This window comes from Muntiacus reevesi, chromosome 1, assembly GCF_963930625.1.
Source record: "Muntiacus reevesi chromosome 1, mMunRee1.1, whole genome shotgun sequence".
In the NCBI taxonomy this organism is placed as follows: Eukaryota; Metazoa; Chordata; class Mammalia; order Artiodactyla; family Cervidae; genus Muntiacus; species Muntiacus reevesi.
This window is the reverse complement of record NC_089249.1, coordinates 257,586,928-257,611,888: the sequence shown is the minus strand read 5'-3', so window position 1 is coordinate 257,611,888 and position 24,961 is coordinate 257,586,928. Positions and strand designations below refer to the sequence as shown.

General features: G+C 37.8%; 1 protein-coding gene across 2 annotated transcripts in view; it reads right to left on the bottom strand.

Annotated features, from left to right (window-relative positions):
• Positions 1-24,961, bottom strand: part of MSH3 (mutS homolog 3) — a 169,375-nt gene that overhangs the window by 30,142 nt on the left and 114,272 nt on the right. For both annotated transcript variants that reach the window (XM_065919062.1, XM_065919063.1), the window contains exons 19-20: positions 24,779-24,890; positions 5,542-5,699 (exon numbers count right to left, since the gene is read on the bottom strand). In XM_065919062.1, coding sequence (XP_065775134.1) covers positions 5,542-5,699; positions 24,779-24,890 — 270 coding nt within the window. The remainder of the gene's footprint in view (positions 1-5,541; positions 5,700-24,778; positions 24,891-24,961) is intronic.

The following is a 24,961-nucleotide window of genomic DNA, read 5'->3' as shown; positions in this document are numbered from 1 at the left end:
AACTAATGTCCATTGAGTTGGTGATGCCATCCAACCATCTCATCCTCTGTCATCCCCTTCTCCTCCTGCCTTCAATCCTTCCCAGTATCAGGGTCTTTTCCAATGAGTCAGCTCTTTGCATCAGGTGGCCAAAGTACTGGAGCTTCAGCTTCAGCATCAGTCCTTCCAATGAACACCCAGGACTGAGCTCGTTTAGGATGGACTGGTTGGATCTCCTTGCAGTTCAAGGGACTCTCAAGAGTCTTCTCCAACACCACAATTCAAAAGCATCAATTCTTTGGCACTCAAGCTTTCTTTATAGTCCAACTCTCCATATATATACTATATACATAAACTCCAACTCTCATCCATACGTGACCACTGGAAAAATCGTAGTCGTGACTAGATGGACCTCTGTTGGCCAAGTAATGTCTCTGCTTTTTAATATGCTGTCTAGGTTGATATTATCAAGAGATAAGAGAATCCTAGTGACCCATTCAGAACTGGGCAAAGTCTTGGGTTTTATTCTATTTACGTCAAGTTAACCCAGCACTGTTTCATGGGTGCTGTCAAAAGATACAAAAATCCTGAGTCAGAGACAAAGGACTTATTACCCACGTTGGTTTGCATCAGCTGTTAAGTCCTGTAGGGAGAAGGCAAAGGGCTCACCATGGATGCAGATACTGTGCATGCAGTGGGTCGTTAATCAAGCAGAAACACCAAGAGTGAGGACTGACTGCTTGTACAACAAACAGAAGCCAGCTTCCTCATTGAGGGGAGATGTCACCTTTTCTCTCAATATTGCTTACTTCAAGTCCACCCCTGACAAAAGCCTAGGTAGGGAGAAATAGGGTTTTCTTGGTATACTCAGCAGGTACATGCAGAGACACTCAGGGCCCATGGCAGACTGCTTCTGCCAATATAAACATGACCTTGAGGTCCATGAAACAACAGCTACTTAAAGGATAAAGCATAAGAGAATGTTCCATATGTATGTGTTTAAATCTTTGTAATCTATTTATTTCTTTACTTCTTTGACTGATTCACAGTTAAGTTTGCTATTTAACTAGTGTTTTAAAGCTGTGCTCAATCATGCAGTATAAAAGATCAGTATCTCTCTCTGTTTCAAACAGATCTAGAGATCCAAATAGATCCAGATTTGATTTGTTTGCCCTGATTTCATAGCTTGTGTTACAAACTTTTACCTAATGTTTGGTTGTCTCTCTTTTCAAGACATTAGCAGCCATTTCTAATTATTGCCTAGATGTATAATGACATTAGAGATTGAAAAAAAAAGAGCGGGAGTGATATTCTAATTCCACTATTACCTCTTTGCTAGCTGGAGCACTGCTATAAAGGGAAAATTCTTCTCATCATCTTTTTGGAAAGACATGGTAGCTGCTTGATTCTCCCCTTTATCTTTAAATTCTCATTCTCCAAAGTGGTTAATGACTTCTTGTTTTAAATATCATGAATTCATTCTAACATCCTCCAAGGTGACCAATGCATCTTTTTTTAGAATCATAAATTCATGGACATAAACATACCCCACTGGACATCCCTCTTAAACATGTTCAAGTCTACCACTCAAAAACAAAACAAGTCCCTTGCTGGATTTCTCACCTCCTCTTCCCAATCTGCTCCAGCATTGTCTACTAACTCTATTTCCTAACCTCTCACTTACTGTTGAACCCTCTGTAACTGGACGTTTAAAATTTATAACCTCCCACCACCCAAACATAATGGTTCTTGCAAAGGGCACTAGTCACATCCATTTTGCTAAAACCAAGGCAGACTTTTGAGGCTTCATCTCATTCAACTACTGTGGACCACTTCTTCCTTGAAGCACTTTTCCCCATGCTCCCATGATACTGTGATGTCCTGGTTTTTCCCCTACCTCTCTGGCTACTCCTCCTCTGTTGGTTTTTCAAGCTTATTCTTCTTACTCAGCCATGACATGTTGGCAGTTTTAAGGCTCAGTCTTGGAACACTGTCTTCTTTACTATACTCTCTGCCAACAGGATCCCATTCACACCCAGGATTTCACTCCCCACTTACACAAAGATATCTCACAACAAATCTATATTGTTACCTTTCATCTCTCCCTCTGAACTCAAATTTTATATTCAACTGACTACATGACAGCTTTCTTAACGTCTAAGAGTGTTTCTACCTACTGCATACAAATATAAAGTCAATACTCAGTCATCAAAAAGATGAAATAAGGCCATTTGCTGCACCATGGATGGACCTAGAGATTATTATACTAAGTGAAATAAGCCAGGCAGAGGAAGACAACTGTCAAGATATCACCCATATGTAGAATCTAATTTTTAAAAAATGATACATATGAACATATTTACAAAATAGAAACTGACTCACAGATTTCAAAAACAAACTTATGGTTACCAAACAAGAAACACGGGGAGAGGGATAAATTAGGAGCCTGGGAATAACATACACACACTACTATATATAAATAAATAACCAACAAGGACCTACTATATAGTACAAGGAACTCTACTCAATATTCAATAATAACCTATATAGCTAAAGAATCTGAAAAAGAATGAATATGTGTATATCTATAACTGAAGCACTTTGCTGCCCACCTGAAACTAACAACATTGTAAATCAACTATACTCCAATAAAATTAAAAACAAAACTAAAGTCAGGATCCATGAAAAAAAAAAAAATCATCCTCTTCCAGTAAATGCCACCATTCTCCAACCAGATGCACAAACTACTCTCATCTCTGAAAACTCCACTTATTTATCTCAGCCTCATACCTATCTATCATCAAGTCCTGTTGATTTATCTTCTAACTGCCTTTCAATTATGACTCCTTTCCACTTTAACACTACAAACCCAGTTCAAACTACTGATACCTCTCACCAAGGCCACTGCAAGGGCCTACTGATAACATTGGTCTGATCAACTGTGTCCTTTCTCCGAACACCTTCTGCACTGCAGCCAGTGCAGAGGTGATCACGCCAAGCCTTTCAGCGGTCTCCCGTGGCTTTTACACAAACTCCTAACGTGGCCCACACTCTGTGTAACTTGCCTATTGTCTTCATCTTCATATCTTCATTGAAAATCGTGCTGCCTAGAGAGCAACCATTCAGTCTGTTGTCTATGTGTTTGTTTGTTTTAATGTGAAAGAACTTTGCACATGCTGCTTCCTTGGTCTGAAATGCTCTTTCTTCAATTTAACTCCTCCTTCACACACACATCACTTGCTAAAGGGAGCCTTCCCCTGACCTTCGTGACCAGATCAGATCCCAGTACCACAGGCAGTCATAGCCTCTTGTACACAACCTTTGTAGACTTGTCATATCTAATATTTTACATTTCTTTATATGATTTTTTGGTTTACGCTAATCTTCTCCATCAGGTAAACTTCATGGGAACAGAAACTATGGTTGCCTTGTATTCCAAGTGCTTGTCATGTTAGATGTCAAGTTAGTATACGTTGGATGAATGAACAAATGAAAACCAGTGGATAAATATCCAAGTTTGTTGAAATTAATATGCATGTCCTCTTCCAGAAGGCTTATTGTGTTTGCTCTCATGCACTTTATATAAATATTTTATGTACACAGAACAGTGTCTGTTCATCGATAATAATGTTATTATATTAATATTATAGATATGTTATTATGATAAAGGTTAGCTGTTGTTATCACTGAATTCACTCCTTGTGGCAGAAACTATTTTCTGGTTACCTCTGAATCTATTCCTGAACACCCTGTCCCTTACCTAACTCCATTATAAAACTAGACAAAATCAAATTCATAATTTGTTTCCCTTATAATTACCATGAGACACAGTTCTGGTTAGTGAAATATAAGTGAAACTTTCTGGGAAGCTTCCAAAAAGGTATGGACTTCCTGAAAAACAGAAGTCTTTGCATTCCTTTTCCCTTTTTCCTCACGCGAATATCAACGTGATGTCTAGATTCACAGTAACTATCTTGCAACTAATAGAAGACAACAAAACTGTACAGCCACTAAAACATCAGAAATGGCCACCTACTTCAGGCCTTTTTGTTCAATGGGAAAAGTAAAACCTATTTTCTTTTCTATTACTTGTGTATAAAAATACTCCTGATATTCTGCTAACTAGATTTTCTTCCAGACAAATTACCTTACATGGGCCAAGATATTTTTTCTCTTTGTTTTTATTTTCCCTTCTTTATATCTTTTTTCTCCTAATAAAATTTCTCTGTCACTCTCCCTAATAATGTAACCAAAATAAAATATCTAGTATATTTTTCTTAGGAAACAGAAAATTAAGTATAATTTTTAAAACTAAAGAAAGATTTTTAAAATTTCTTGAAAGTGAAAGACAGTCGTGTCTGACTCTTTGTGACCCCATGGATTATGCAGTCCATGGAACTCTCTAGGCCAGAATACTGAAGTGGGTATCCTATCCCTTCTCCAGGGGATCTTCCCAACCCAGGAATTGAACCGACGTCTCCTGCATTGCAAGCAGATTCTTTACCAACTGAACTATCAGGAAAGCCTAGTTAATTTACAAATATATGAAAATCAAAATAACATTCGTTTGGTGACATGGCATAAAACAGAATTTAAGTTGTTTTGCTTTTGCTCATTCTTAGATATAAAACCAAGCTTTAAAGTATTCTAATGTCTATTCAAATACATGAACATTAGCATGTGATATATTCTGATGTGTTCAAGGGTCAAATATTAAATAAGCAGGAAAATAAATCAGATACTCTATAGACATACTTTGACTATGTGCTATAGACTATATTTACTTTTTTCTAAAAATTAAGTGTTCAGTTCAGTTCAGTTCAGTCGCTCAGTCGTGTCCAACTCTTTGTGACCCCATGAATCACAGCACGCCAGGTCTCCCTGTCCATCACCAACTCCCACACTTTACTCAAACTCATGCTCATCGAGTTGGTGATGTAGGAAGTATAAATAATACTTTAACAATTTATAAATCTGAATAAGTAGATTAAACTATGAATGTTAACCCATGGGACCAGGATATTTCACCTATATTCTAAATATGGCATGCAATTTATGTTTATATGTTGAGGATAAGTCTTAGCCTCATGTTATGTCCTTAGAGCAAAAAGGAATATGAATTAAATTATCTTGGGCCAGTGCCTTTTCCAGTCTGTTCTCAGTTCCCCATCTATAAAACAAGGAGGGTAGACCATCTATAAAACATGGATAGCAGACTTCTCTACAGAGCCTAGAAACCAAGTCTCCAAGCTCTCTACCTCTGATTAAGGCAGAGCAGATATGTTTTTAACTAATTAAATTTTCATCTTCTACACATGATTTCCTTTAAAGAAATAGCTCAGTAACTAAAAACAACTTGGAAACTACTGGACAAAATGATCTCCTAGGTCTCTTCTGATATTACTTTCATGATGAAGTGATTTCTTTAAACTCCTAAATTCTAAATAGCAAAATCCTACAAAGCAAATCTGTTCAACTAAATGTGTACGTAAGAAAATTCATGTGACAATGTGGTCTTGATTTATTATCGGAAATATATTCAAATAGAATTTGTGTTTTTACCTTGTGAAAATTCCATCCACAATTCCAATTGTTGCTTCCTCTGCAGGTACATAGGAGCCAATCTGAGCCATGACAGTAATCAATGCAACCTGTTTTATGTACGAGCTTTTTCCACCCATGTTTGGTCCAGTAATTATCATGACTCTCTCCGAGTCCCCCTAGAAAATTAAAAAGCAATTTCACTTATTGTACCAGAGGGACTTCTATATAATATCTATAATTTATTCCATAAATGGGAATGTATTAGGCAAAGATTATGCTGTGGTATTTAAATGTCACCCATTAAGCAACACAAAGGGAAAGAAGCTCACTGTCTTCAATGTGAACTGTGATATTATAGAACAGTGAATTCTCAGCAGCACTCAAGGTTGTTTTGGAGTATAAAAAAGGAAATAACAAGCATCAACCTAGATGAGATAACTCCTATGGTTTTCTCTTTAAATAATCATTAATCTGCTTATGAATGTTTTTTATATTACTTACATTTAAAATCTATCAATTTCCATATGTCCATCTTAAAAATTACAGGTATTATATATCTAACAGCAGAAGGCCTAATCTGAATTGGTAGCACATGATATTTTCAGTTAAAGATTTTAATATGATAGTAAAGAGATTGATAATACCAAATTCTAGGTATCAATTTTATCAGCATTTAACTACTCACTGGCATTTCACCAGAGTAAGTGAAAAAGGCAGAAAAGCTGCAATACTTGCTGTCATTTAATTTCTAGAACTTAACCTGTATTAAACAATTCTAGTACTTGCCAAGTATATCCTAAGAGAAACCAACCAACTGCAGTCCTCTACAGAGGAGTCAGCCTTAGGCATCCACTTGCTTTACTATGTGAACACAATGCCCTTGGTAATCCCTGCCTGGTCAAGAGTAGCCAATCCAGAACTGACCAACAGCCTAAGAGATGACAAAAACGTCTTCTGAAACTAGGCTCATCAAATCATCTCTTGGGAGTTGAAACTGAGAACCATGGAGTGCGTGCGTGCATGCTCAGTCACTTCAGTCGTGTCTGACTCTTTGAGCTCCCATGGACTATATGTAACCCACAAGGCTCCTCTGTTCAGAGGATTTTCCAGGCAAGAATACTGGAGTGGGTTGCCATGCACTCCTCCGGGGATCTTCCTGACCCACGGATGGAACCCTTGTCTCCTGTGGTTCCTGCACTGCAGGCAGATTCTTTACCACTGAGCCACTGGAGAAGCCCCAAGAACCGTGGAGAGGATCAATCAATTGATAACCAGAGGAGAGGTTGATAAGAAAGGCAGAACGAAGCTACAAGGCACTGGGGACCGTAAATGAGAAGTTATGAGGAACCAAAAGGTATGACAGGGGTAAAAAGAATAATTAGCAATTAAAGGAGAGAAAAAAATAGAGAAGAGACAAGAGGAGTCAAGATGCCTCATGCAAATAATGGGGGTATCAGCATTATAAAGCATTATAAAGCCTTACAATTGAGGAGATAAAAAGTAAACTTATTCCATCTCTAAGTTGAAAAGGTGAAATTGTCAGTCACTCAGTTGTGCCTGATTCTTTGCAACCCCATGGACTGTAGCCCCCCAGGCTCCTCTGTCCATGGAATTCTCCAGGCAAGAATACTGGAGTGGGTTGCCAATGCTTTCTCCAGGGATTCTACCCAACCCAGGGATTGAACCCACAAGTCTCCCACATTGCAGGCAGATTCTTTACCCTCTGAGCCACCAGGGAAGCCCTAAATGATAAAACTTATGATCAAAAATTTTTAAATTTTTCTACAGATGTTAAAAAATAATAAGCCTATTATAAACAAACATTTGGCATATGAAATGCTTTGAAAATTCAGATTAAATGAGCAGGGTTCTTTCTAAAAATTGATAAAAATAATATAATAAATAGAACATAATCCAGTATATATTAAAGATTTTAAATCTGTAATTAAAAGTCCTTCAACAAGAAAACCCAAACCAAAGTTTGAGATAACTTTCCCACTAAGGACAGGGAAGCCTGGTGTGCTGCACTCCATGGGGTTGGAAAGAGTTGGACACAACTGAACGATTGAAGGAAAAATAGTGCAATCTTACAAAAACTATTCTAGAGAACAGAACAAGAGGGATCTCTTCCCAAATCATTTCTGAAAGTCACCATGATCTTGACACCAAAACCTGACAAGAGCATTACAAGAAAGAAAACTTACAGGTCAACTTCATCCACAAATACATATACAAGACTCTTCAATAAAATATTAATAAGACAATCCAAAGATACATAAACCATTTAGAACTTTTGAGGAAAATAAGGTTGGTATAATATTCGAAAGCCAATTAATGTAATTCACCACATTAACAAAATAAAGAAATCAAATATCCATTCATTTTTAAAAATGCAGGAAAAGGAAACAAAAGGTATAAGGATTAGAAAGAGAATAATGAAATTGTCATCATTCCTATATGTCATTACTATGTTACCAGTGATCTATGAAAATTATTAGAATCTACAAATGAAATGAGCAAGCGCTTTAGGTACAAGTTCAGTATTCAAATGCCAACATTATTTCTACATTTTATCAACAAGTAATTGGAAGCTTTTTAAATGATCGAATTTACCACAGTATCAAAAGAAATCAAATATCTAGGAATAAACCTAATACAATGAACAAGATTTCTACAGAGAAAACTACAAAATATTATTGAAAGAAATTGAAAAAGGTAAATAGTAAAAACAAGGTTTCTTTTCAAACAAATTTATAAAAGCTTTTGAAGGCTTGATGCTTTTGAACTGTGGTGTTGGAGAAGACACTTGAGAGTCCCTTGGACTGTGAGGAGATCAAACCAGTCAATTCTAAAGGGAATCAGCCCTGAATATTCACTGGAAGGACTGATGCTAAAGCTGAAGCTCCAACACTCTGGCCACCTGATGCAAAGAGCCAACTCACTGGAAAAGACTGCTTCTGGGAAAGACGGAAGGCAAAAGGAGAAGAGGACAGCAGAGGATAAGCCGGGTTAGACAGCATCACCGACTCAATGAACATGAACTTGAGCCAACTCCAGGAGATAGTGGAGGACAGGGGAGTGTGGCATGCTGCAGTCCATGGGGTCACAGAGAGATGGACATGACTTAGCGACTGAACAACAACAATAACACGGATCAAAAGATGTCTAAGAGAATAAAGAATTACAGAATATATGATATACGTACTATATATTTCCCAAAGACTTGAACACAGTGTACATAACAAACTCCCACAAACCAAAAGAAAGACAAACTTCAAGAAAAATGGTAGAGAAAAAAAAATTTAAATGACAGCAGAAATAAACACAAATGACCATTAAGATGACAGTCTATTTTAAATCATTAAGAAAACACAAACCAAATCAGGGAGACAACATTACTTTACTAAATGGCTACAGTTAAAACCAAAAACTGTCAGTATTAAGCTTTGGCAAAGATGTAGGACAACTAGAATTTTTATATACTGTTATGAGGGGAGTAAATTGTATACTATTTTGGAAAACTGCTTGGGAGAATCTACTAAAGCTGAAAGTAGACATATCTGAACAATTCTACTCCTAGTTACATGTCCAACAGAAATGTACATGATGTACTTTTTCTTTTAAAAAAACATGTAAAAGAATGTTCACAGCAATACTTTCATAACAGTACTAAAGTGGAAGTAACTCAAATGTTTATCAAGAGAACAGAAAAGTTATATATTTATACAATGAAATTCTCTATGACAATATAAATAAGCAATATGCAAAAAAAAAAAGGATGAATCACATAAAACCAAAGTTGAATCAAAGAAGCCAGACACAAAGAATATATATTGTATGTTTCTATTATATAAAGCTCAAAAATGAGAACAAAAATAACCAAATTATTATTCTTTGGTAAAAGAAATTAGTAGAGTGGTTACCCTTTAGAGGGGAAGGAGTTATTGGGAGGCCCTCCCTTACTCTACAAATGGAGATTTTAGAATGTGTTCATTCCCAAGCTATTGTTCTATTTCTTGACCTGGTTTTGGATACTTGAATGGATACACTTTGTGAAAATTCATTAAGCTGTACACTTGTGATTTGTGATTACACTTTGTAATTCTGTATGCTATGTTTCAATAAAGGTTATCTTCAAAAGGAAATGAATACATTCTCACAAATTAACCTACCGTGCGATACAACTGTAGAAGTTAATTCCGAAATTTCTTTGATAGAGTTAAGTCAATTCAACTTTGAAGAAGCACAGCTGGGAGAAGAGACTTCGTAAAGCTATAGTAACTAACAGTGCAGTCCTGCTTCCGGAGCAGGTAAACGGAGAAGTAATGGACACAGAGTCTGGACACAAACCTATACTGGCACGTGGCATATGTGAGAGTTAGGATTACAAATAAGCAAAACAGATAATAAGACAGTTCAATAAACAAACAATGGTGGGATAACTGGGTATCCATATAATAAGAGTCAGGCTTGAATCTCACACAGCCTCTAAATCAATGTAGATGGATGAAAGAAAAAAATATGAAAAGCAAACAATCTTTTAGAAGAAAACATGGAAGAACAACTTAGTGACATGAAGGTGGGGAATAATTTATTGACAAGATAGTATAAGCAACATAAAAATATAAACCATACAGGAAAAGACTAATATGTTTGATTAAATTTTTAAAACCTCTGTTATTAAAAGAAGTCACCAAACACAAAATGAAAAGGCAAATAATAAAGAAGTAGTGCTCCTACTTATAAGAACCATCAAAACAATAGAAAAATAGGCAAGGGACATAAATGTGTTATATATAGAAAAAAGAAACACAAAGGCCAAAAAGTATTTATCAGGGAAAGGAAAATGAAATCAGCAACATTTTTCAAGGGACCTACAAGCTATTCCTCATAGTCACATGAGAAAATAAAAAAAGAAATATCAGTGGTGAAAATTTCTGAAGGAATAATTTTTAGGAAATAACTTTCTACATTCATCATACTATCAAAAAGTTTAAAAGTTTGATTACATAGCATGTTGGCAAGAATGTGGACAGCAATTTGGAAATGTTTACTGAAGCTAAAGAGTCCATTTACTGGTCTACATGACAAGCGATTCCCCTTATAGAAATCTAGGAAAATACACAAGCACTCGAAAGGACATTTATAAAGCTGTTCACTGTAAAACTGTTAGTAATCATAATAGACAAAAAAAAAAAAAAGAAAAAGTCTAATTGTCTATCATTAGGAAACGAATTGATCTACTTTGTGTAATGATTGAAACAATTATTTACAATGTAGACTATAATAGAAACGTTCACTGGGGTATATATATGTACAGCTTAAGGATATACAAAAATAATTATACCATATTAAGATACATCTACATCAAATAAAAGAATAAAAACCATCCATAAGGATAATAAATAATACCAGTATAATAGTGAGGATAGGAGGTGAAGAGGGAGGAAAAGAGATGACAGTTAATTACACATGGCCTTAGCTATATGTGAAATCTTTTACTCACTTCAAAAGAAACCTAAATTTTTACAAAATGTCAGTCTTTATGATATTTGAGTGAAGCGTAAATGAGTATCTATTATATTGTTTTCTATACCTTTTCCTTTGTTTGAAATATCAGGTAGTTAAAAGTTATTTAAGTGAATTATCTTAAGATTTAATTATTTATTCATGGATAATCATGAACAATCAAGTAACTCTTTACAAAGACACGAGTATAACTTAACAAAAATTCATTTAAGTTTCAGATGACATTTTGTTATTTGGACTTGTTCATGTATTACACAAAAAACAAGTACTACAGAAAAGCACATAATGGAAAGTGAAGGAATACAGCACAAAGGAGACAGCCCACAGAAGGGTTCCTCCTGCCATGCTAAGGTCCCCCGTGAAGGCACGGTTTATGGAGGTGCCTGAAGTTGAACTACCCAACTCGATGAGCAAAAGAGGTGACCAATGGAAACGTGGGAGCTGAATTTTTGTTTAAATCAGTAATTTAGGGAAGTTATGAGAAAAAGGGAAATGAACACCTTTTATCTTGTAGACACCTCTTTCTAACATCTTAAAAAATAAGAGTAATTCTATTTATTCTCCAATTCTGTTTTTCCTTCCAAAGAGAATAATTTGACAGAGTATCTTAAAAAATCTTAATTTAATAACCAAATACCTTAGTAAATAAGATCTGCAGTCATACAGCAAAATAAACAGAAAACAGCATTTGTAGTTAGAACACAGAATCGGTTTCTGGCTTTCAGTCAGTTCAGTTCAGTCGCTCAGTCGTGTCCGACTCTTTGCGACCTCGTGAACTGCAGCTCGCCAGGCTTCTCTGTCCATCACCAACTCCCAAAACATGCTCAAACTCATGTCCATCGAGTTGGTGATGCCATCCAACCATCTCATCCTCCGTCGTCCCCTTCTCCTGCCTTCAATCTTTCCCAGCATCAGGGTCTTTTCAAATGAGTCAGTTCTTTGCATCAGGTAGACAAAGTATTGGAACTTCAGCTTTAGCATCAGTTCTTCCAGTGAATATTCAGGACTAATATCCTTTAGGATGGACTGGTTTGACTCCTCGAAGTCCAAGGGACTCTCAAGAGTCTTCTCCAACACCACAGTTCAAAAGCATCAATTCTTCAGTGCTCAGCTTTCCTTATTGTCCAACTCTCACATCCATATATGACTACTGGAAAAACCAAGCTTTGACTATATGGACCTTTGTTGGTAAAGTAATGTCTCTGCTTTTTAATATGCTGACTAGGTTTGTCAGTATGAAATGACTTTCATTAACAAGGTACAATCTCATCTTTTCATCTGTAAGAATTAGTAATAGAAATCCTGGCCTTACACAAATTTTGTGAAATTTAACTAAATAAGAAAAAAATAATGTGAAATTCCCTCAAAATTATAAACACTGTAACAATTTTTATAAATCACTGTTTCTTAAAACTAAGCCACATGAAGAAAAAAGTTGCAACACACTCTAGAGTATCTGAAACAGAAAAAATGAATGAAAGGAAATGAAAGTTATTTTGCCTTAGACTTAATGTAAAAGTCAAATGTGAAACTTACTGGAAGAGTTTGATAAGTAAAACAAGCATGTGTGTGCCTGGGGTTGCAAAGAGTCAGACATGATGTATTGACTGAACTGAACTAAACTGAAATGATGGCACTTAACACAGATAGAAATGTTACTTTCCTTTGGATTGAAATTGCATGCTAAATTAGTGAAAAATGGATAAGCAAATCTGGTACTTCCTATTATTTTCAAGAGGAATGACATTTTTCTTCTACACTTAACTACACAGAAACTGCTGTTGTTTAGAACCACATCTTCATGTACATGTTCCTTCAATGCTTCATCTCTTCTTCAATACAGGATAGCAAAGCTTTTAATTTTTTTATTTCAGAGCCAACTGATATACAGAAATCAATTCTTTGTACTTAGCTTCTCTAAGCCTTTCTTTCCTCACCTGTAACATGGGAAGAAAGGCCTGGAGAAGCTAAGTACCTTGCCCAGTAATGCAGAGGTACTACAGTAGCTAACATCCTGACAGATGTCTTAAAGGGAAGCTCCACTCAGCGACAAGAAATCACAGTCACTGCTAAATAGGAGGAGTGCTCCCCTAGCTCTGGGCCAGCATCCTTGGATTCCTCACTGGATAAACTACAGTGATGATCAATCAGTATCCATGAAGTCATGAGATAGATGCAAAGAAGGGGGAAAAAAAGTTGTCTAATGTTAATTTCCAAGACTTAAATATCAGCTAATTTTCTGCAAAAACTGTCTTCTTCCTTGACAGGTACAGATATTGACATCCATCCTTTAAAAAGAATCATGGTAGAACTATTTATATAATAGTTGCAGACTGATGAAAAGTTTGACAGTTTCAAAGTATTTTATTCCCTGAAAACATCAATCAATGGCACATCATAGTAAGAGGACTTCCCTGGTGGTCCAGTGGTAAAGAATCCACCTGCCAATGTAGGGAAAATGGGTTCGATCTCTGGTCCAAGAAGATCTCACATGCTGTGGAGCAACTAAGCCTGCGTGCCACAACTACTGAGCCCCACAACTATTGAGCCCGAGCCCAAGAGCCTGGTTACTCTGCAACAAGAGAAGGCATCACAATGAGAAGGACACAGACTGCAGTAAAGAGAAGCCCCTACTTGCCACAACTAGAGAAAGCTCACGCACAGCAATGAAGCCCCAGCACAACCAATAATTATAATAAATAATTTTTTTAAAATAGCATGTTACAGTAAGAGACTCCTTAGTGAAAGCTCTGTCAAGGCAAGCTCTCAGCCAAATTCTTGTACTTTTAACTCCAGGTACATTTCAAACAGAAAGGGGGAGAATGAGGCTGGAGAATATAGGCTGCATGCTAAGATACCAAGATAAAAGTCCAAATCTTTCTGACATCTATATGCCTTCCAATTTACATCCCACTGAGAGCTAGCAGTTACTCAGCCCAACCCCTGCACTCTGTGGATGACGAAATCAAGACCCAGTGAGGACGGTGGCCTACCTGAGATGACAGCAGACTAACAGCAGAGTAGGATTTGAATTTACCTCTCCCATCATGGTTAGGCACTTTCCCACTACACCCATGTACCAAAAAGTGGTATATGATGAGAATTTTTTTTTTTAAAAGGAACAGAGAAAGTGCTAGAATAGAAAGAAATTATTTCTGGCCAGATGGGGAAGGCTTTAAGGAGGCAGTAGCATTTTGGGGGCCTTGAAGGCTGAGTAGTGCAATCAATGAAGATGAGTGAGAGACAGGAAAAGAAACAGGAACATTCTGTATCACAAAACAGTTTAAAAAGCGATTATCCTTGACACTCAAACTGTGAAGAGTTTTATGTTATTAATCTATAACAAAGGAGGCAAGAGTATACAAAGAAGATAGTCTCTTCAATAAGCGGTGCTGAGAAAACCGGATAGTTACATATAAAAGAATTAAATTAGAATATTCTCTAATATCACACACAAAAATGAACTCAAAATGGATGAAAGACCTAAATGTAAAACTGGATACTATAAAACTGTTAGAGGAGAATATAGGCAGAATACTTTCTGACATAAATCACAGCAAGATCTTTTCTGATCTACCTCCTAGAGTAACAAAAATAAAAACAAAAATAAACAAATGGGACCTAGTGAAACTTAAAGGCTTTTGCACAGCAAAGGAAACCATCGACAAAACGAAAAGAAAACCCACAGAATGGGAGAAAATATCTGCAAACTGACCAATAAGGGTTAATTTCCAAAATATACAAGCAGTTCATACAATTCAATAACAAAAAACAAACAACACAAGTGAAAAATGGGCAGAAGACCTAAATAGACATTCTCTAAAGAAGATATACAGATAGCCAACAGGCACATGAAAAGATGGTCAAAACTGTTAGAGAAATACAAATCAAAACTATGAGGTACCACCTCACACCAGTCAGAATGGCCACCATAAAAAAGTCTACAGAAAACAAATGCTGGAGAGGTTGTGGAGAAAAGGGAATCCTCCTACACTGTTGGTGGGGAGGTGAACTGATACAGTCACTATGGAGAACAGTGTGAAGGTTCCTTTAAAAACTAAAAATAGAACTACCATATGATCCAGCAATCCCAATCGTGGCCAAATATCTAGAGGAAAATAATAATTCCAAAAGATACATGCACACCAATGTTCACTGCAGAACTATTTACGATAGCCAAGACGTGGAAGCAACCTAAATGTCCATCACTGGAGGAACGGATAAAGAAGATGTAATATATATATATATATATATATACACACAATGAAATGTTACTCCACCATAAAAAAGAACAAAATAATGTCATTTGTAGCAATGTGAATGAACCCAGAGATTGTCATACTGAGTGACATAAGTCAGACAAAGACAAATATCATATGATATCATTTTTATGCGGAATCTAAAGAAATAGTACAAATGAACCTATTTACAAAACAGAAGTTGAGTCACAGATGTAGAAAATAAACGCGTTGCTACAGTGGCGGGGGGTGAGGGCAGGATAAACCGGAAGATCAGGACTGACATATACACACTTATATATAGAATAGATAACCTATTAAGAACCTAATGCATAGCACGGGGAACTCTATTCAATACTATGAAATGACCTGTATGGGAATAGAATCTAAAAAAGCATAGATACATATGTATGTATAACTGACTGACTTTGCTGAAGAGCAGAAATTAGTACAACACTATAAATCAACTATACTCCAATAAAAAATTAATTAAAAAAAGAGTAAGAAAAAACATTGTTTTTTTTTTTTTTAAAGCAGTTATACAAAATGTCCTTCTTTAACTCACTGTTTCAGAATCAGGAAGAAAGGAGACAGAAGACAGAAGTGACAGAAAACAACGTTCAAATGCCATTAATGTTTCCTTCAATCATTAACAATATATCTGATGATTATGTTATGTGAAAAACACATTTATAGTGATTCTCACTGAAAATAAACTAGAGACTGGCAGAAAAGACTTCGAAAAACCAAAGCTGTAAGAAAGATCCATAAAGAGAATCTTCAAAAATGATACAAATGAACTTATTACAAAACAGAATAGACTCACAGACCCAGAAAACAAATTTATGGTTACCAAAGGGGAAGAGGTGGTGGGGATAAATAATGGTAGATAATCAAACACACAGATATACATATATATCTATATACAGAGATAGATGTAAAAAAAAAAACTGTATCACTTTGTTGTACATGTGAAACATTGAAAATCAACTATACTTCAATAAAAAGAAATAGAAAGATCACAAAGAATCAGGTAGGAAAAGAAGAAAAGTCATCAGGTCAGGATCTAGGCCCCTGGGAAAGGCCACAGAAGAGAAGAGGGATCCTTCCTGGGGAGTGATCAGGTCAAGCCACACACTGGGAGCCCCAACCCTGGAGTACAATACCAGGAAGACAAGTCCCCTGAGCTCCTTAGAAAGCCAATGGGACAAACAGGAAGGCCTAAAGAAACCTAGCAACATAAATAAACCCCAAGGTAACCACAAATCAAAATCCTACAATAAATAAACAAAAATTAGAGAGAAAGGAACACAAGCATAACACTAAGTAAGAATCACCAAACCAAAGGTAGGTAAAATAATAAAAGAACAGACAAACTACAAAAACAATCAGAAAGCAATTAACAAAACAGCAATGACAATAAGCACATGTGCGTGTGTGCTCAGTCCCATCAATAGTGTCTGACTCTTTGTGACTCTATGGACTGTAGCCCGTCAGGCTCCTCTGTCCATGGATATTCTAGGCAAGAGTATCAGAGAACTGTCATGCCCTCCTCCAGGGATCAGACTTGAGTCTTCTGTGTCTGCTGCGATGCAGGTGGATTCTTAACCCACTGAGACACCTGGGAAGCCCCCTACCAATAATTGCTTTAAATGTCAACGAACTAAATGCTCCAGTCAAAACACATAGTGTGGCTAATGAGATTTTTAAAGTAAGGATTTGCTGCCTACAGAAGACTTGCTTCAGAGATAAAGAGACACACATATTGAACGTGAGGGTGAGAGATATTTCACACAAATGAAAACAAGATAGTGGAGGTAACAATATTTATATCAGATTAAATAGACTGAAACAAGGTCTATAGTAACAAAAGACAAAAAAAGGGCATTATACAATGACAAAGAAATAAAAAAAAAAGAAATCAATACAAGAAGAAGCTTTAACACTCATTAATATTTATGTACCTAATACAATACAGTGGTGTTGAAGAAGACGCTTGCAAGTCCCTTGGACTGCAGTCAATCCTAAAGGAAATCAACCCTGAATATTCACTGGAAGGACTGATGCTGAAGCTGAAACTCCAATACTTTGCCTACCTGATGCGAAGAACTGACTCATTGGAAAAGACCCTGATGCTGGTAAAGACTGAAGGCTGGAGGATAAGGGGATGACAGAGGATGAGATGGCTGGATGGCATTACCTACTCAATGGACATAAGTTTGAGCAAGCTCCGGGAGATGGTGGAGGAAAGATAAGACTGTCCTCTGCGCTGTGGGTTTCCCTTGGGTTACACAGATACACAGGGTTCCAGCACTTCCTGGGAATCTTCCTGCTTTGCATTTGACTGACTCTCCTCCTTAGAAATTTAGAAGGCACCAACTATATCTTCCCCTTTCTCCTTCCCAATAACTTTATATTATTTATATATTTTTTAAAAAACACAAACAAATACCTCCACTTTTAATTTCTATCAAAAATCTATCCACTACATGAACAACAAGGATCTACTCTATAGCACATGGAACTCTGCTCAATGTTAGGTGGCAGCCTGGATGGGAGGGGAGTTTGAAAGAGAATGGATACATGTATATGTATGGCTGAATTCCTTTGCTGTGGCCACCTAAAACCATCACAGCACTGTTTGTTAATCAGCTACACTCCAATACAAAATAAATAGTTTTAAAAAATTCATCCATTACAAAGTCATTTGGCTTAAAATGCAAAACCTCCTGAGATTACAGTAGGTTACGGTGGAGTTTCCCAAGCAGTACTGAGAGAGGCTGGGGTCTGGGACCTGGGATACTTTGCCAGAGTGCTTGCACCTGGACAAATATCTCTTTTGAGTGTTACATTTTGTTCAATACAAAGAAACTATAAGGGACCATAAATAACTGCGTGCAAATACAAATTATGGACAATAACGTATAGAGACCAAAAATCCAACTGCCACTTCTGAAGGCCAGGAGCAAAACAAGGGTACTGCGCATGCCTCCTGCTTACAACACCAACAAAGGGGTGGGCAAACCACCTAAGCTCCCCCTCTGGCCTGACCCTGGACACACCCCTACACTCACCCCATATAAGGGAACCAGCTCAGCTCCCTTGAGCAAGCAAGGGAAATGGTTGCTTTTTATCGCTCTCCACTGCTGCTGCAGGGGCTCCAATAAAGCCATGCCTGGCCTCTTAACAATTTCTATTGATTAAGGAGCCCAAGAACCCTGGTCGGTAGCAGTATGTCTTCGCATACTGCGTCTTGGACTGCCTCAAAGGTTACAGGTGTTCTAAAACACTGACCCTCAAAGTGGCAGGCGGGGCTGGCGCAGTCAGAGCCCTTGGGCCAAGCTCATTTTGCTCTGAGCAACCTTTTCCTCCAGTGGACCAGCACTGCAATCACTTTCTTGGTGTGCTGTGAAGTGACAAGGCTTGGGAAGCACTGGCTTGCCTTAGATACATGCTTTGGGAAACAGGTCATGACTATTTGACTTTAGAAACCCCCAGCAAGTCGGTTCCCCTTTCTGGGCCTTGGTTTACTCCCAAGTATGAAGAAGTGGTCACACCAAATGATCCCTAATATCCCCTCTAGTTCTTCAGCATAATGACTGTATGAATTGTGAACTCCTAATATGATATCCTGAAAAATAACATTTTGTGACGGAAAAAAAGCACAAATTTAAAGTAAGACTTGGCGACTGCTCAAGACTTCAAAGCTAATCCTTTTTTATTTAACAAATCTGATTGGATGCCTGCTATGTGCCAGAGAACTGCAACTGACAGTATGATTACAACTAAAGAGAAGCACAGCCCCTGTTCTCTTTAAGCTTATAAGCCACTGGCAACCTCAAACCCAAAAAAAGGCAATTACAATTTAGCGGGATAAAGACGAAACGAGGGAGAAATATAGAGCGTTGCGGGCATGCGACATGGGGGACCCATCCCAGCTTTGGGAGGGAAGCCTTAGTCAGGCTGTGACACCAAGACCACAGTTAAAGAACAAGCAGGAGCTGGAGGATGGACGGCGTGCGACGTGGGTGTGTGGGAGGTGGGTGTGGACGGTGCGGGGGAAGATGACATTCTAGGCTGAGGGAAGACCATCTGCCAAGTCCTAGAGGAGCAGTAGCTTGGGAGCTGTACGGCTGGAATTTTCAGCATTAATTCAAATGAGGGAGTGATATGACAGGTTAGGAAAAGCCCTGTGGCTGCAGAATGGAGAATAAACTGGAGGTGGGCAGATCCAGTGGCTGCTAAGTCTACAAATACTCAAGATTATGTAAGGAGCTGGGGAAGGGAACCAAAAAAAGAGGGTTTAAAAGTGTATTCCTTTTGATTATGCTTGCAGAAGTCAAACAAGGTTTCCTAGAAGATGCAGCAGAGCGAGGTCTTAAAGGCTAAAAAGAAATATACAACAGCACCTTTAAAACATTTTTTTTTGTACTTTTATTTTTTGATGTTCAGATGAAATAATAACTAAATGCTAAACATTAGGTAGGGATATATTTAAAAGATACTTGAAAAGTTCTCTTCATTTAAACCCGCTTTCAGTGAAATGACTCCTTTCATGTCAATGCTTGAGAAGGCTTTTTCCTCAGTCTTCTTCAATGTTTATACAATCTCCCTGAGAGACAGACCCAGAATCTAAGCTCCCTGAACATGCATCATGATCACTGTTAAATCCCTAACTTCATCTCAGCCCTCTCTCTTGGCTTTTATATCCACCTTCATTTTGGGATCTCCACCAAATGTCCCACAAGTACCCCACACTTCCTTTCTATTTGATTCTTTGCTAATATTTGATTCTTTCCTCCAGGAAACCAAATGTCCCACAAGTACCCCACACTTCCTTTTCTATTTGATTCTTTGCTAATATTTGATTCTTTCCTCCAGGAACTTTCCTCCAGCAGTTTAAAAAAATGTTAAGTTTGTTTATTGACCATTTGGATATCCTCTACTTTGATACACCTGTTCAAGTCTGTTGCAATTTTTTTACTGGATAGCCCATTAGGTCCCTCATAGCCTTTATAAGTACTCTATTGGTGTTAATTTAATTGGATCAATTTCACACCAGATTAGAGATATTATATCTCTTCTTTGTATGCCTAAATTCAAGCACAATATTGACACAAAGTAATTGTGTTAAAATCTGTAAGAATAAAATATTCATAAAACAATGCTAGCAAAAAATTTGTAAATCAATGCAAGATTGTGAAATGTGAAAAAATGAGTATTCTTCAGTTATACACATACACATATATTATTTTTCAGATTATTTTCCATTATAGGTTATTACAAGATATTGACTATAGCTCCCTGTGCTATACAGCAAACCTTTGTTCAGTATTGGGTATCTAAAAAAATAAGTATTCTTAAAACGGGTTGAGGAAAAGTGGGCAGTAACTTGGCTTGTTTAGAAACATTATAATGAGTTCATATAATACAGATCCAGAAAAGCACACTCATAATTACATGTACAAAAGACCATTTCTTAAAATTACATGTCTGTCAAAGCAATAATGCCACCTGATTTTCAGGAAATTATTTTCAGAGTATATTTTATAATTAACACCTATAAAATACTTAAAATTGAGTTTTACATAGTAAGTTCTTCTTCAACACTATCCCTATATAGAAATTTATACCCTGCAAAAAAGACTGTACTTCGCCATAGCAACAGTTCTATATCAACTCCTACTCAAGTTAGAAAAAGCATATGTAAAACAAATGAATATTCTGGAATATTCTGAAGTGCTTACTGGAATAAATCGCTCCCTTTATTTTGTAAAAATTTAAATACAAGAGTTCAACGTTTCTTTAAAACACCCCTGTCATTAGGCTAATTTAGTTTCTCAAATTTTGCTGTTTTAAATAGTGTAATAAACTACTTAAAAGAAAGGAGGGGAATGAAAAGGAAACAAAAATAAAAATTCAGTGTCAAGAATAACATACTTGAGATCAAGCTGACTGGTGTTTACGGGGATGGGAATAATAATAGGAAATGATGTTTCAAGTGATTTATAAGTAAACCAAGGTACTAAGTGGAACAGCTGTATTATTTTCTCAAGAAAAGCTACACCTTACTAGTATCATGGACACTGAAAAAGGAATTCTTACGTTCACAGAGACTTCCTATAAAACACAATAAATACATTAGTGTCTGTTAACTTGGTTTGATATATCAAGCAACTTACAAATTCTCTAAGGAGAATAAACATGTTTACAGACATCAGAGATCTGGTTATGTACTACTCCAAGTTTTTGTATGATACTGCCAGCTAAAAACTGCCACCTTCCATCTGCCTCTATAAGGACTAAGTCATAAACCGCTGCAGTTGCTGTTCTCCAACACACCCTGAAAGGAGTTCAGGGTGGAGATCAGGAATCAGGTACTCTGGGCTTTGGGAAAAACTGGCAGACCAGGCCTTTAGATAGCTTATTTGCCGGAAAAGATTTTGAGCCCAATTCTTACATCTCCTCATATCTAGAAAAGCACTAAAATCATTAATGGTGACATCTGCTCCTTGTGACTAGCAGTAAGCATCTGCCAAAATGTGTGCTTGGCTGCACACTCCACTTCACTAAAATCATACATAGCAATGGTCTTCCCCCGATGTCTCTGGAGCAGTTCCTTGGAGCTATCTGAAACGCTATCTCCTGGGCTATAGTCCTCATTTTGCCCCACATAAAACTTATGGCACAGCTCTCACATTGTGCTTTTTTTTCTGTCAGCAATATCAAAAATGTAGTATTAAACTAGATATAATTCAAAGTTTTTCCTTTTACTTGCCCCACCCTTGTGGTCAATCAAATTGAGCAGGATCACATCTCTGTCACCCTTGCTCACAGCCCAAGATGGAATATTCTGTGATATTCCCAACTGCCTTGCTCTTCTGGGTTTCCTTTGTCTGATCTAATTTCCAACTAATTCCCTACATTTCAATTTTCTCACTGTCCTCTGAAAAATTCCCCAAGACTTCTATGTTTCTAACCTCCTTACTTAACGTTTCCTTCACACACTGACTTGAGCTGAAAGCTGGCTGTAACTCCCCTGTGGTTCTCTCATTTTAAGGATGGGCTTTTTACCACATCCTATCATTTGTATCTCAGGGTTCAAAGGTTCTCCCATATCTGTTTCTTTAGAGCCTTACCATCTCTACTTGTCTTCACCACAGGCATCTACATCTACCTCCAGCTCATCAAGTCTCCATCTCTTGGAATCTCTGACACCGGGACCACCTTCACATTCCACTACAAATCAAGTTGTTTGGACAATTTCAACACGCCTATAGATGCCTCTTTCTCAAAAGCAGTTCCTCCATCTCCTCATCTCCAAAGACCTCCTCCACTTCTGCTACTCACCATCCATGGGCATCCCTGGGCAAAGACCTCCTGTACTTCTGCTCACCTTCCATGGCCATCCCTGGGATCCTTCCATCACCCAGCACACTGCCTCTGGAATCTGGAATTCAGGAGCCTCATTCTCCAATACAGCCTCCCTCACTTAGCGACTCCTTCCATGCCAGTGCTTTCATCTCATCACCAGATAATTTCACTGCGTTGACAGAGACTCCCTCCTTGATCACATGCTAGTCAGGCTCCTCTGAGCCCACTCCGTCCCAACCTTGGCCTATAACAGCTGCAACCCTCTCGGCACAAATGATTTCATTCCCTCCCCACTAACAGACCAGAACAAAAGTCAGCATATAGTTCTACTTAACAGCTCAAGGCCACAATCTTGGGATGATCCCAGTCCCCATTAAAGTCCCTGCTTACAAAAGCACAACACTGCCAGGAAAGAATTTGTATTTGTTCCAGCCAAAACCTAGTGAAAGATAGACATCAAGCCTACTTTTTGAGCAGTTACTTCATAAATCCTGTGGTTATAAATCCTTTCTTCAACCCCTTTAAGAGGTAAGTCTTCCACCACTTAGAACTGCGTGTGGAGCCTCTCTGAAATGCAAACATCCATGGAGTAACTCTCACTGTCCTTCTTAGTTCCCACGGGAGGGGATCAGCCACAGCTGCCAGTTATGAAACCCAGAAGGGTTTCACACTAACCAACCCCTTTTCTCAATTTTTCTGTTTCCACTTCCTTGAACCTGCCCATGCCCAGCCCTCCTCCCTACTTGCTCACTCTTACTTTGAGACACCTAGTCATCTCTGAAAGGGCGGCAGCGGAGGTGGTTAGATGGCAACACCGACTCAACGGACATGAATTTGAGCAAACTCTGGGACACAGTGGAGGAGAGAGGAGCCTGGTATGCTACAGTCCATGGGGTGGCCAAGAGTCGGACACGGGTTAGTGACGGAAGAAACAAAAACATCTCTGCACAAACTGCACTCAGCTCAAGCTAGACTCTTTTTCCTACGCAACAATATTACTGAGTAAAATTACCCTTATCACTTGAATTAGTGCATGGCTCTGTTTATCATGGACAAGGTAACTCGGTGTAACAAACATACACACACAAGTTCACTTTTTTCTGCAGGCTTAAACACTCTTTTGCTAGCATTCTCAATCCTTTAGGAAAAATAAAAACTTTTAAACTCCTTAACACGGCTTGAAACAAGTTGGCCTCTTCCTTATTTCTGACACTTTTTCTTTATATTCTATGCCCCAACCTTACGCAACATCTTTCAGTTCTCTGAACCCAGTGGCGCTGCCCCAGACTCTACCATCCTGGCTCCTGCCCTGGAATACTCGTCTCCATTTCCCTGGTCTGCACTGACTCACTCTCTCTTCAGTCAGTATCTCATCCCTGGGAAAGCTTCCAAAACCCTCTCTCTAACACTGGGTGACGTCAATCTGCTACATGCTCTGTGACACCCAGTCTCCCGAATCCTGGCCTGACCGAGTCACATTATAATAATCTGTCTTCTCTGCTAGACCACAAGCTCTCTAGAGGCAGGGAATACTTCTGTCTTGCTTTCTACTGTCTGTCCTAATACTCTGTTTCACTACCTGGTGCTAAATAGGTACTTGGTAAGTATGTGTTAGTTGAATAAATACTGTGAATCATTAATGTTCTACAAGGGGACCCTAGCCCATACAACAAAAATTCTTTTTTTTCTTAATGACAAAAATTCTTATCACTGAAATCAGCTGAAGCATCTGTGATCCTTTCACAAAACATCTGAAAACAGACCATGAGACAGCCTATACTATACACCAACAGGAATTTGCAAATTTATGGTGTGATTCCTCTCCATTAGCATCTGTGGGCATTTAAAAATATAAAATATTTTTGCTGGGTTACCAAGAATAACTAATTAAGGCTAATCTTTTAGTTGCTAAATTGTTCCCTCTATGGATAATCTTTCATTGGAAATAGCACTGACGCCATATATGGTGTTGAATATAAAACTATGGTCATGGGTTAGCTGACTTAAAGCCAAAGGTAAAACTTGGGTAAATTTTTAAAACATCGTATGGTATTTAAAAGTTCCAGATCAAAGTTATCATCTTCAGCCTATTTTTGACATGATGCGGTACTTACTGACAAATCCGTACTGTTGGGAACAAACTGGTCCTGCTCTCCCAGGAGCACGTCAATCACAGGGTGCCGGCCATTCTTTATTACGATTTTCCTTTCTTCTTGTAGAGTTGGTCTGCGAGAAGAAGCATATCTCAATTGACAAGGCAAGGCAAGAGACTTTTAAAATATCTCAAAAAGCATGAA